The sequence below is a fragment of the Condylura cristata genome, unplaced genomic scaffold (genome assembly GCF_000260355.1).
Source record: "Condylura cristata isolate star-nosed mole 26May11 unplaced genomic scaffold, ConCri1.0 scaffold00018, whole genome shotgun sequence".
In the NCBI taxonomy this organism is placed as follows: domain Eukaryota; kingdom Metazoa; phylum Chordata; class Mammalia; order Eulipotyphla; family Talpidae; genus Condylura; species Condylura cristata.
The window spans coordinates 10,769,593-10,782,273 of NW_004567119.1; the positions used below are offsets into that span (position 1 = coordinate 10,769,593).

Consider the following 12,681-nt stretch of genomic DNA (forward strand, 5'->3'; position numbering starts at 1 on the left):
GGTATTTTTCTTTCTCTTTCTGGCTTATCTCACTAAGCATGATCTTTTCCAGCTCCATCCAAGTTGCTGCAAAAGACATGTGTTTCTCTTTTTTGGTTGTAGGTATCTACCCAAAAGACACAACTATTTTTAACCTTTCAAAACGCACTAGCAGTAAAAACACCAGAAGCCCCTTGCCAGACCATAAACCCGGTGCTGCTCAAGCTGAGGTGGGGTAGTGGCAAGAAAAGCCCTGTAGCACACCTGCGCTGGGCATGTCACCTTCTCATCAGCATTTTAATCTACGAGGCTTTTTCAACAAGTAAAGTTTCCCTCATCATTCAGAAGATAAGCTGACAATCTGAATAACCACATAGTTGAAATGTTTACGCTTGGTAATTCTTTCTACTGTAAATGCCAGTCTCCTTTGTATTCTGTACAGAAGAGCACAAGACTTACTTAATGCAACTGGATGACACTGATTCTCTTTTCCCATTTCCTCCTCCTGGAACATCGATCTAGTAAAGACAAAATCAAGGCAACAACTGTATTTCTTTGTTTTCCCAGATTTTAGTAAAAAAAAAAAAAAAACCACTTAAGGTTAAGTGACTGGTAAATGCATGGCTGAAATTAACTAGAAATAACACTGGTTAAGTGGTACCATAAATGCTTAAAGTAAGAAATTCATGCACGTTTTGTGGGGGGAAAAAAAGCATAACTTGTGAAGCAAACTTCCTGAACAATCAATCTTTCTCTCACTTTCTAGAATAAGTGTATCACTATCACCCCACCTGAGTGGATATTCTCTACCCCACGTCCTTTACGTTGAAAGCCTCAGGTGAGGGACTTTGGAGAGAAACCAGTGAGAAGGTGTTTGTGCATGACTGCACCTACTCAAAGTAGTTAACAACACTGTGCAATACTTTCCTGACCCCAAAATAAAATGTTTTAATCAAATGTGTGGCTTCTCTCCATTGTTCTAACTCTGGGGGTACTTTTTTGTATCTTCCTTCAATGGGAAAAAGGGTGGATGTAAGGTCCTGGCCCACGTGGGCATCTGACCCAGCAGCAGGCACTTGAGACAACACCTTTGCAAAACTCAGTCCAGTGGGATGGAATAAAATATTTGACCACAATGCACTAAGTTTGAAGACTACTTAGACACTTTGAGGTTTACCAAATAAATCAGCACCCTCCTAGATGAACTCAGAAAATTAGAAGTTTCATAACAATTTTTAAGCTTATGGACGTAGAAGTAACACTTATCCCAAAAGCATGGCAGAGTCATTGGGACTGATGTCTGCGTGGTCACTGTGCCTTTTAAAGTGCTGCTACATTGGGCAGAAGAAGTCTGAGGAGGGCTAAAGGCAACGTTATTCTGAATATTAATTGAGAGAATGTGGTTGGACTTTGCCAAAGAATCTGGACATTATATACTTGCCAATTTTTATGATTCTTGTAATTCGAGAGATTCAAACTCATTTATATTTGAAAATACAGGTTTTCTGTTGTATTAGTTTTCTACATGAAAGGTGTCATAGAAATTTATTGACTTTTTTCCTCCCAAATAAACTTACAATGCTCAACTATTTAAGCTAGCTTTAATAATTTATATCAAACATGGAGTTACAGTCCCTCTCTTGATATAAACGTTCATGCTGGAAATCTGATTTAACCCCATGCTTCCCAGCACCTAGAGTAGCAGTTAGGGCTCTCCCATTTGGCTTTCTTTTCACAAGTTAGGCTGTGAGAATGCATAAGATTCTAAGGTGTTAATCTAACTTTTCCCACTAAGAACACAAGCTCCAATGAAAATACATTAGTATTCCCAAATCTGTTTTTTTAGTATGGCAAGACAGGGGAATGAAAGGATGAAAGAAGCAATTAAGATAAGCTCCACAGAAAGGGGGTAGGACCACAGCCTCAGAGAATATTCCTCCAGGACAAGCTAGCACCATTTAATTCTGGTTTACTAAGTATTTCGAAGAATAAACATTTATCCTTAAGTGTTACCAGCCCTCCAAAAGTAGTGGATTCACCAGTTGACCTGTAGAAACTTTTCACCTTAGGAGTTTAGAGAGCATTCCTGTACTCCACAAAGATAACAGTAATCCATTCTCTAGTTAAACTTCTGTTTGTTTGTTTGTTTTTTAATTTTGCAAACTCAAATAAGTAACCAAAAACCAAATAAAATATAGGAGAAAGAAAACTAGAGTTCAAGAATTTTATCTTCCAGTTATTTTTTCCCAGCCTGCAAATAACATAGAACCCACAGAATATATGCCCAATTTAAATAAGCAGGACCCACTTACAATAACTTTGATGTAGTTGGCAGGAAACATGCCTGTCTGGCTTCTACATTTCCCTCTATACCAATCTGTACCAATTTTTTCCAGAAGATAAACAATTTCTCCAGAAGCAAGATTCAAATCATCAGCTTGTTCTGTAACATAAAGTTATGGGGATGAATTATCCTGGTTGCAAAATAGATTAAAACAGAGCACAAAATAGCCTTTAATTCTGTCTGAGGAAGCAGTCTATCCTACTGATTTGGAGAACAGGTCAAACTTATAAAATTGACTTTAAAAAATACTTGTTTCCTGGTATGTTGGTCTTTTAAGACCGTCATGTAATCTACCTCAGACTGACTGATAGAAAATGGCTGAACACAAACACTGGGCAAATATTGCCACCGTGCAATGATTGCCACTGTGCCCGGGTAAACCTTTTGCTAAATTCAGACGCAACTCTGACAGCTTTAATAGACATGATAGGCTATTCATATCCTTCTCGATCATGTTTAAAACTTTCAATCACAAAATATTAACTGAGGGAGTACTAGAGCTCTTTGGCAAGTACATCTGCATGAAAATAAAACCAGTCTACCAAATAGATATAAAAAGTGGTTATAAATAAGTCAGTCTTACTTGTGGCCTCAGATATAAAACAGATTTTATCAACAGATTTTCAAAGGGTATATTTTATATGTTTATCTAATAAGTAAAGATAAGTGTGTAAATCTTATCACTTGAGAAAAGAACCTTCCTTACTAGAATTAATTTCATTGTAATTGCTAACTGGCACCCACAGTTTTAGAACAGTTCAAGTTTGCAGCTGGTAGGCAATTTGTTATTTGTTCATTTGCAAGGGAAAGTCTCTCCCTTCTTTTGCACAGAGAATTTCAAAGGCAGCGGTGGGCAGCGAAGCTTTGGGGAAAGGTGGGTACTGTCCACCCTCCCTGTGGCCGGGTGTTGGATAAGATGACCCCTGGAGTTCAGGGCTCTGGCCGCACAGAGGAGGAAGGTCGTCCTTGAGGGGTCAGCCCGAGGAGAAGCCCTGCTGGGCCCCAGCGTTCTCCCACTCCAGTATCTATGTCTTCACCTGCTGCAAAGTCGTGCAGCACCACAGCATGAGGCGCGCTCCTGTCAGCAGGCTTCTGAGCATGGCTTGGCTCCTGAGGGGGGAAACAGGGCTGTGAGTGAGGCATATGCAGCATGGCGCTGGAATTCATTACCCTGAGATCAAGGCTTTCCCCCACTAGCCACCATCACACTGTGAGTACAAAATACGAGCCACACAGTCCAGTCGGACAAGGAAAGGCTCAAGTTGAGAAGGCATGAGTCCTTGCCAAGCAGGACAGCTCAGTGCCCCCCAAATAAGCTTAAACCAAGAGAGCAAAATAAGAGCAGATTACTAAAATATTTTTCTTTCACCAGGACCCATTCTACCAGAAGTGGCTCTGTGAATTAACCTGTTTGCCTTTATCAAGGGTAGTGTTTTTGTTAAACTGCAATCTGGACTAAACCTTAAAAATAGCACCTTAGAAGGAAAAGATGGGAAAAACAGAAAATTCCTGCCCTTCATAAAGAAAAGAGTCAACAACTTCTGCAGAAGTATAATTCACAAAAGGTAAAGTCCATTTCATGTATCGCCCACTTCACTGAATGCTTTCTCTAATTTGAAAGCCAGCAATGCCTCCCATGCCTCGCCTGGATTTTGTTTCATCTGAATGGCTTATTCAACAGCAATTCTAAGTAAATTAGCAAAGAATTCAATATCCTCTACCCACTGGGCCAACTGCCTGGGCTGGCGAGAGGACAGCCGTTAGAGAAGAGGAGCCTTTCCTGTGGACAAGCAGTTGCTGTTTTTAGTCTATTACGTGCCTATCACATCATCATGATCAGGAAATCTGACAGGAGGATATTATTTGAAATGATAACCTAAGACTCTTCGACACTGGCCAGACTGTGACATAAAGGCAGGCCGATTCCTGCTCCGACCTGTCTTTCCGTCTCCTCCAATGACTCCTGTTCCCTGGGGGCTGGCGCCCCCATGGCTCCTGGGCCAGGATGCACCCCATCGGTGACCAGACTGCTCTGCGGATTCAGCCCCAGCTCTCTGATTCCACCTCACAGCACTGCCTGCTTCTTTTCAGTCTTCCCTGCCCTTTCAGCCAAAGACTGTGCCTGCAGACGCAAACTGCATTCTCTTGTGTCAGGTAAACTGAAATAGGGATTTAGGTCAAGATGCAAAGCAGCGTGGTCACTGGCTGATTACCCCATTTGCTTGCCAGGGTAACTCTGACATTTCCTCAGGGGCTGCTCACTGCTGTTCTCTCAATAAATGAACATCAAGGGAATTTCAGGGATTGCAGAAAGGAATTGTGAGATGTTTTAATTCTGGGGGGGGTGTTTCAAAATCACTATATATACACTATATTATATGTATGTGTGGTCATCGTTCATTTTCCCAATTTACATCCATAGATAAAGAAGTGATTATTCGATAAACAGTGTCAGACTACATGCCTATTGCTTTGGAGAAAATAGTCATCAGAGATGTGTATCACACCAAACAAACAGGACTCTCCAAAGGGACCAGTGATCTAATCACAAGACCAGCTGGGGAAGGCAGAAGAGGTGGGTCGGCCATGTGTCCCCCCAACTGATGGCCCTGCTCTGCCTGCAGTTCACGGCTATTCCTGGAAATGCTGGTCATCTGCCTGGGCTGAACAAGCTAACAGGTTGACCAGAGGGGTCTGTATAACTTGCACCACACCGTGACAGTGGGTAGATGGTAGGTAAATCTAACATTTTTCAAAGCATTTTCTAATATGACAGTAATTGCTAATACTGAGTATTAGCAGTAACTGCTAATAATGAGTAATATGAGTAAGAATATTTCGTTGTTCACTTACTTCTCATTGTGTTAATCACCTTGTATGTATGAATTAGCTCATTTCATTTTTAAATGATCTGAGATATAATTGCCAGCATAAAATTTAACCATTTAAAAGGTATCATTTTAGTATATTCAGAGAGTTGTGAAGCCATCACCACCATCTACGTTTACAACATTTATATGAGCTCCCTAAGGCGCCCTCGCACCCAGGGGCAGTCATTCCCCATTCACCCCTCCCCGCCCCCCTTCACCCCTCCCCCACCCTGCTTGCAGCCTCCAATCTACTTTCTGGATTACTTGTTTTGGACTTTTATATAAACAGACTCACACAATATATGAATTCTAAAAACAGCTCTGTGAGGAATTACCATATCTATTTTACACATTTAGAAAATGAAGTTTAGGGAGTTTAAGCAGCTGCCTAAGGTACGAACAGAGGGGTTTCCCAAAGCCGAAATCTGCATCCCTGTGTTCCGTTCACGCAGCAGTTTAATTTCAGCTGATTAAGCTCAATATTTTCTAACAAAGTAAGGGAAAGTAGGGCATAGTTTTAGAAATTTGTAACTTAAAATGCGGCTTTCAAATAGGTAGGTGACTTTTCTAGTAACATAGTGTGGGCCCTCCCTGATGTCAGCGGGTTAGGACGCAGCACTGCAAGCTGGCTCTGCAGTGAGAGTTTGATCCCCAGTCCCGGGGGGTGACCCACACGGCGCGGCAGACCTCTCCTGACCCTACCCGCTGCTCCCCTCAGCAGTGTACTTCGTGGATCTGCCTGTTCCGCTCCCCACTCTGTCTCTGGTGAAGCCTCACACTGCCCACACACCTCTGGCTTATACCCCAGTTCTGTATGAATGAATAAATAAATCTTAAAAAGAAAAGAAAACATTATGCACCCCCTGAACACGAAACCTATGAAGGAGGCTTCTGCTTCAGAGCTGTCTGTGGCTGGCCCTGGCGGTGCCCTCCCTCTCTGTGAGCCTATGACCCAAGATTACTGATTAACAGCTACTATTTAAGGTGGAAAACATTTTGGGCTGTTACAAAAGACCTTCTGGCCCTCTCTGGTGGCGCAGCAGGTTACAGCACAGCACTAAGAAGCTAAAGCCACTTCCGCATGAGTTCGATCCCCACTCCAGAGGTGACCCACATGGCGCGGCAGACCTCTCCTGACCCGTCCGCTGCTCCCCTCAGCAGTGTACTTCCTCCATCTGCCTGTTCTACTCCCCGCTCTGTCTCTGGTGAAGCCTCTCACCACCCCCTGTACCTCTGGCCTGTACCCCAGTTCTGTATGCATAAATAAATATTTAAAAAAAAAGAAGAACTTCTAATTTTAAGCTTCTAGTTTCTTCAAGGAAAGCTTTCAGCAGCACAACTCATGCTGCTCCCACCAGCCTTCCGAGTGGGGAGGGCATTGGTGGCAGATGGATGATGTTGTATCTCAGCAAAGAACAAACAAGGGCCAGGCCTTGCCCTGCATGGATTAGTCACAGCGTCTAGTGTTCTCTAAAATACAAATTTTTGGTTTTTTAGCAAACTTCAAAAGGGAAACTGCCATTGAAGAAGGAAGAAATGGATTAGATAAGGAAAACTAGGATGAATGGCAAACCAAACACTTCTACTTGAGTTAAATGATTGGTGAGTAATAGTTTTCATTAAATATTAGTGAAAATTTGAATGGCTAACTTAAGAAACTTTTATAAAAATATGCCTCTATAGACTGTTCAATGCTTTCTTTCCCCTCCTAAACAGATGACCTTCAATAACCAAGGTATTCTTTCAGGCCCCACAAATATGTTATAGGCCTAACGGTGTGAATTCAGATTGTTCTATTTCACTGCATGATTTTATGAGCTATAATCAGAGAAATGAGGTTTACATGAAGCTCAACTCTTAAAGGGGAAGGTTTTTGTTTTTTTTTTAATGTCAGATGTAGCATTTATAGGCCCCCTGTGAAACAATTACTCATGCTGCTAGGAAGGCAATCTCTGGGACTTTGGTAAACATGTTTACATTATTAAAAAATAAATAAATAAGCAGGTCTTACAGCTGAAAATGAATGGCGACACACAGGAGCCACCTGCGTAGCAGCGTGACTGATACTGCAGCAGGTAGCTCGTGGCAGTAATTCATACTGAAAACGGAATCAAGTGCCATTGCAGGTTTTACTCCGGTTAAAATCAACCTGCTAATAAAAAGCTGCAGATAAGATGTAATTAATAGTTCCAGGGGGTGTCTGCCACGTGTGCTTTGAGGACTGCGCCACATCAGTTCCTCAGGCGTGGGCTGTGTCTAGAGTGTCCATCAAGTAGGATGATGGACAGGTGGATTCTGAGCCAGGTGGGTGCTGCCAGGGCCTTCTCCCTTTGGCATTCCAAGTAATTCTTTTCTGCTTGCTTCAGTGCCACCTCCACATGGTTAGATATAATACCACCCTCTGAAGCGATTCCTATTTAATAAAATATTATTACTTTTTTCACGTTTTAAATCTTCAGAACCTAAAAGCATTTAATAATGTGTAAAGCAATAACAGAGGCTAGCAGTGTTTTACATTGAGCAGTAAAGAAAGAGCTCCACTGGCCCTCCCTGGTGGCGCAGCGGGTTACAGCACAGCACTAAGAAGCTAAAGATACTTCAGCATGAGTTCGATCCCCCCCGCCACCCGGAGGTGACCACATGGCGCTGCAGACCTCTCCTGACCCGCCCGCTGCTCCCCTCAGCAGTGTACTTTGTCGATCTGCCTGTTCTGTTCCTTCTTCTGTCTCTGGTGGATTCTCTCACCGCCCCTGCACCTCTGGCCTGTTCCCCAGTTCTATATGCATAAATAAAAATAAAATCTTTGAAAAAAAAAAAGAAAGAAAGAAAGAAAGAGCTCTACTTTACCTTACAAGAGAGTTCTCCGGGGTTTTGCGAGACGGTGTCTTCACTGGCAATCCCATGAGGTGCTGACAACTTAAAGGTGAACCAATAAAAGGATTATTCATAATCAAATAAACTTTTCCGACACTTTTCCTACACTGCTGACCATGTGGGGAGCTGGGAACGTGTGCCTCGGGTGCAGCATCTCCAGAAGCAAGTTCTTTATCTGTTGGCTCAGGCTCTTGAGCCAGCGGGCCTGCCATTCCCAAGGATAATGAAGTCCTGGGGCAGGGTGTGGCATGGGGCCACAGGACAAGAAGGCTGGGTGTGGCCAGCGCTCCCTTTAACACTCACAGCCAGGAAGTTGTACCCTATCGGATGGAGCCCACTAAGGCTCTGGGGATCTGAAGGGTAAACACTGAGAACCTGAGCTCACAGCCATCAAGGCGTGTCTTGATCAGGGTTCTCAACCACCATCTTCTGAAGACTGACAGGGACCAGTGGCTCTTCTGGAGCGCCTGACTGCTCCCAGCTGCCTTGAATCTAATCTTCGAGGGGCTCTCTGACACCAGTTTGCAGCCACCCCAGTGGCCTCCTGGCCCATCCAGCTCTGACCACAGGTGGTTTTACACCTGTGTGCCACCCTACCAGGGGACCCTGTTGTCTGTTACAAGTTCTGGATGCAGGTCTGGGATTATAACATAAAACACACACACAGGAAATGTGGCCCCAGAAAGGTGACTTCCCAAGGGTGGGAGGTTCCTGGCCCTGGATCACCGGAAGGACACAGAGCAGGGTGTGGTCCTGTCATCCCCAGCGTGCTGCTTCTCTGCATCCCTGTCAGAGTTCCCTGGCTCTAGTGTACCCAGATTCTTGGTTAGTGATTTGACAGGAGGATAGGCATGGGCAAAAATGAGGGATTTAAGGGACTTTTTCATAATGAGGTACACTCCTTTTGAAACATATCATTATTTTCAATTTATTTCGACTGATAAATTGTGAGTTCTTCACATGCTTACCACATTGAATAGTTAGGCTACGAACCATAAGCAAAATCTAGTTTCTCCTGAAAGGGGAAACATCGGGTAGCCAATGTATGTAGAAACTTTACAGCTAATAACACTATTTTCATAGTAGGAAATAACAGGTAAGAGAAAGGCCCCAGAGTCCATTGATCTGTATTTCAATTTTGGCTTTGTAACCATGGATAAGTTAACTTCTCTGTGTCTTATCTTCCTCAGAATTAGTGTTAGGAATAAATGAATGATTTAATATATAATGGGCTTCGAACCCTGTCTGGTTGATAATATTCAACACATCAGCTACTGATTTTATTTACTGATTTTTTTTAAGTAACCTATTCCAAAGAATAACCTGGGGTTTTGGCAATCAAAATTACATTAATTTAAATGAATATGAGTATATATGAATATACTTCTTCCTTTCTTCTATCTATAAGCTTAGGAGGATTTAGGACAAGTCCCATATAGCTTAAAGTGAAAATAACTTGATAGAAATGTTGAACAATACAAAATTACTAATTGCTGTTTTCATTATGACTCCAATTATACAACTGTTTAAAAACTACAACAAACCTGCTCCTCCTACCACTTCTGTTTCAGAATTCATCAAGTTACCCCAGCCAAGGCAGAGAGCAAATCAATTTTGTTTTCAAGTATGGAAAATGGAGGTGACAAGGCTTAAGGTCTTATTGATTAGAAAAAGATTCAAAGAGAACAAAACATCTCAATAATTGATGAAAATTCCTGTCTTTAAAAAAATTGATATACTATTGATTTTTAAATTTTGTTTTCATATTTTGTTGAGGTAATATTGGGATAGACACATCATGTTAATGAAAACTTCTAAGTAGTAATTATTAAATGGATCATGAACATTATTTTCACAAAAGGAGAAAATGAGGGAAAGCCATGCACCATAATAAGATCTACGTCATTTTAACTTTGTGGGCAAGTTTATATAAGGTATAAATCACAATGATATAAACATAAAACCTGACAGTTGCTCCTATCAGTATAATCTACTGGGTCAGGTTTTTCAGAGTTTCCACTTGACCAAGCCAGAGAGCAAGTTATAATTCCTGCTTGTTCTGCTTCATTTTTCTGTATTTCTCTTAATAATGAAATCCTGCTTCAAAGGTCTTATTATGGCCTGCTTATCTAAAGCACTCTTAGGGTCAAGGAGCAAGTTCACACTTGTTTCATCATCTTTTCTAGGGCATAGTGGGGCTTATAAATACTCCAGGGCAAAGTTATTGATCAGAAAAGTTTTTAAGAGCTGACATTACCATGTATTTCCTGTAGAGAGGGTGTCCTGGTTTGGGGCGAGGGGGTAGCACCAGATCTTGATTTTTAAAGACTTGACTCTTGGCTTTTGAGAGTCCAGATGCGAAGCTATTCTGCTTTTTCTGAAGATCCATGTCAGAAGAAGATCGACTGAAAGGCAGTTTTCTATTGGCTGCTCTGTTTGCAGGAAGTTTGGGGGGAGGTGGTCTTTCAGGAGCTCCCTTGGGAGGAGGTTGTCGGGCTGGAATGACTCTCCCATTTACAGGTCTGAAATCAGTGTGGCAGCAGTGAGTCAGTGTTTGATCAACATTAAGTTCTGTTTTGTCCCTTCTCATGATATTCACACACACGTGCACGGGTGCACACACACACACACAACAGCTTTCTCTTAGGAAAATTTACTCAGACATGCAAGGTATGCTATTTTTGAGCAGATGATTGCTGCACTAAACATGACATTATTGGAGGAAATGCTGTGGTGCTCGGCCTTCTCTCATCTTGCACTAGAGATTCATTAGTTCAAGACAAACAAGCCCTGACTATCATGAGCTCTCCAAGGTCCCGTTTGTTCTTAAACATACCGTGACTGTTTCAGAAAACAGCCACTTTCTGTGAAAGTCTGAGATGAAAAGCTTACTCTAAGACATCACTGCGTATATGATGGGGCCTTGAACATGGTTACAATAGGAACATTAACATATTTATGCTACAAAAATTATTAAAACTTGAAAGAAAGCTAGTTCTGCAAATGACACAGGACAACTATCACTTTGAGAAGTCTTTCCTTAACTGCTATGACAAAGGTAATTCCCAACGCATAGTGCCTTTTGAAGGCGTTGGTTTTATTTATTTTTTATTTCAAATAGCACTGGACCCAGGAGGGTAGGTCACTTCTGAGCTCATAAAGCCTACTCTCCCTTTGCAAATGCCAGAAACTAAGCTACTTTTCATCATGGAGAGTGAGTGTGCATGCATACGAATGTGTAGGTAGATGAATGAGAAGATTCCAGAAGAAGAACTGTCTTAGGTTCAGAAAGGAGTCTTGTTTATTTCTTTGAGGAGAAGTGATAGAGATCCATGCCTGTGCTCTGTTTTGGGGAAGACAGAGACCCCTACAGTCTGCTGTCAGAATCACACTGTAGGGCAGGGACATGGGTGAATCTGTGAGCTTAATGTATCTGTAGGAGAAAAATCTAAGGCCGACAACATTTAGTGTGGGTCAGAGAATGCAGTCTGAATCACTAGGTTTTCTCTAATTTTTCTTTTAGAAACTCCCACACTCACTCACCGTGGCGGCAATCTTGGGGGTCCTCGCACAGATCCTCCTGTTTGGCCAGCATGGTTGGATTCCTGCAAGTCATAGGCAACACTCTTTAGTCAAGGTTAATCTGAAAAAGAGCTTGTCAAGACGAATTTTGGGAACCTTTTTGAATGGATCTAGAAGTCTAAATGAAGTTGAGTTATAGAAAGTAGCTTAGGAGAGTTTTTAGTCTGAACAAACTATTAGCTCATTACTGTTCCTACTTAAATTGTCTGGTTTTGCCTACAAGTGAGACCAGAGTAGACCAGGCAGACTGCTGATGTGGCCCAGGGCACCAGCAGATTCAGGAGGATTAGGGCGATGCTTCCATCAGTAATCATTCAATCAGGCACTGTAAGGAACTAAAAGTCATCTGACCTTTACTTACTCTCTGACATTACATAAGGTAAGTACAGCCCCTATGGTTAAACACATAGTGAGATGGTGATTAGCTTGTTTTGCCTGCAACAAGCAGACATCTCACTACTGGACAGTTTATACATTGTGTGGTGGGTTTTGAACTAAGAGGAGGTAGGAAAATGAAAGCAGCTTCAGGCACAGCCTGAACAGCGCATGTGAGGAGGAAAAGAAGACTCAAAAAAGCACAAAGGGACAGGGTGTACTGAGTTTTCAGGAAAAAAAGGAAAGGGGGTGACATGAAAAATGAGAAGGGGAGAATTGTGATGCTTCGGCCTAACGGCAGGTGGGAGAAATCAGACATGTGGAGTCAATAGGAAGACTGTGCTAGGGGAGGGAGAGACACTGTTTCATTCAAACATGTTACAGCCCAAAGATGGGGAAATGAGAGCATCATTCTTGGGAAATGTTTTCAGATTATCTGTTGAATGAGAAGCTAAGTGATCTCAATGCTAAAGCTTATTTTTCTTAGGGAAAAATCCTCCCTAAATTCTTCCAATTCTGACTGGGACTTTTTCTCACCTTTCCTATTTTCCTACACCGACATGCAAATAACAATATTTCTCCAAGACTTCTAAAAGGGGGAAGATGCCACCCATCTAAAATCACACTGCCTTTCTTTAGAAAGCAGTTTTTTTTTTT

At 42.1% G+C, this 12,681-nt stretch overlaps 1 protein-coding gene across 2 annotated transcripts in view; it reads right to left on the minus strand.

The window, feature by feature from the left end:
- Positions 1-12,681, minus strand: part of SH3D19 (SH3 domain containing 19) — a 78,736-nt gene that overhangs the window by 10,125 nt on the left and 55,930 nt on the right. For both annotated transcript variants that reach the window (XM_004685202.2, XM_012726967.1), the window contains exons 10-15: positions 11,611-11,672; positions 10,325-10,589; positions 8,041-8,109; positions 3,361-3,433; positions 2,292-2,422; positions 439-497 (exon numbers count right to left, since the gene is read on the minus strand). In XM_004685202.2, coding sequence (XP_004685259.1) covers positions 439-497; positions 2,292-2,422; positions 3,361-3,433; positions 8,041-8,109; positions 10,325-10,589; positions 11,611-11,672 — 659 coding nt within the window. The remainder of the gene's footprint in view (positions 1-438; positions 498-2,291; positions 2,423-3,360; positions 3,434-8,040; positions 8,110-10,324; positions 10,590-11,610; positions 11,673-12,681) is intronic.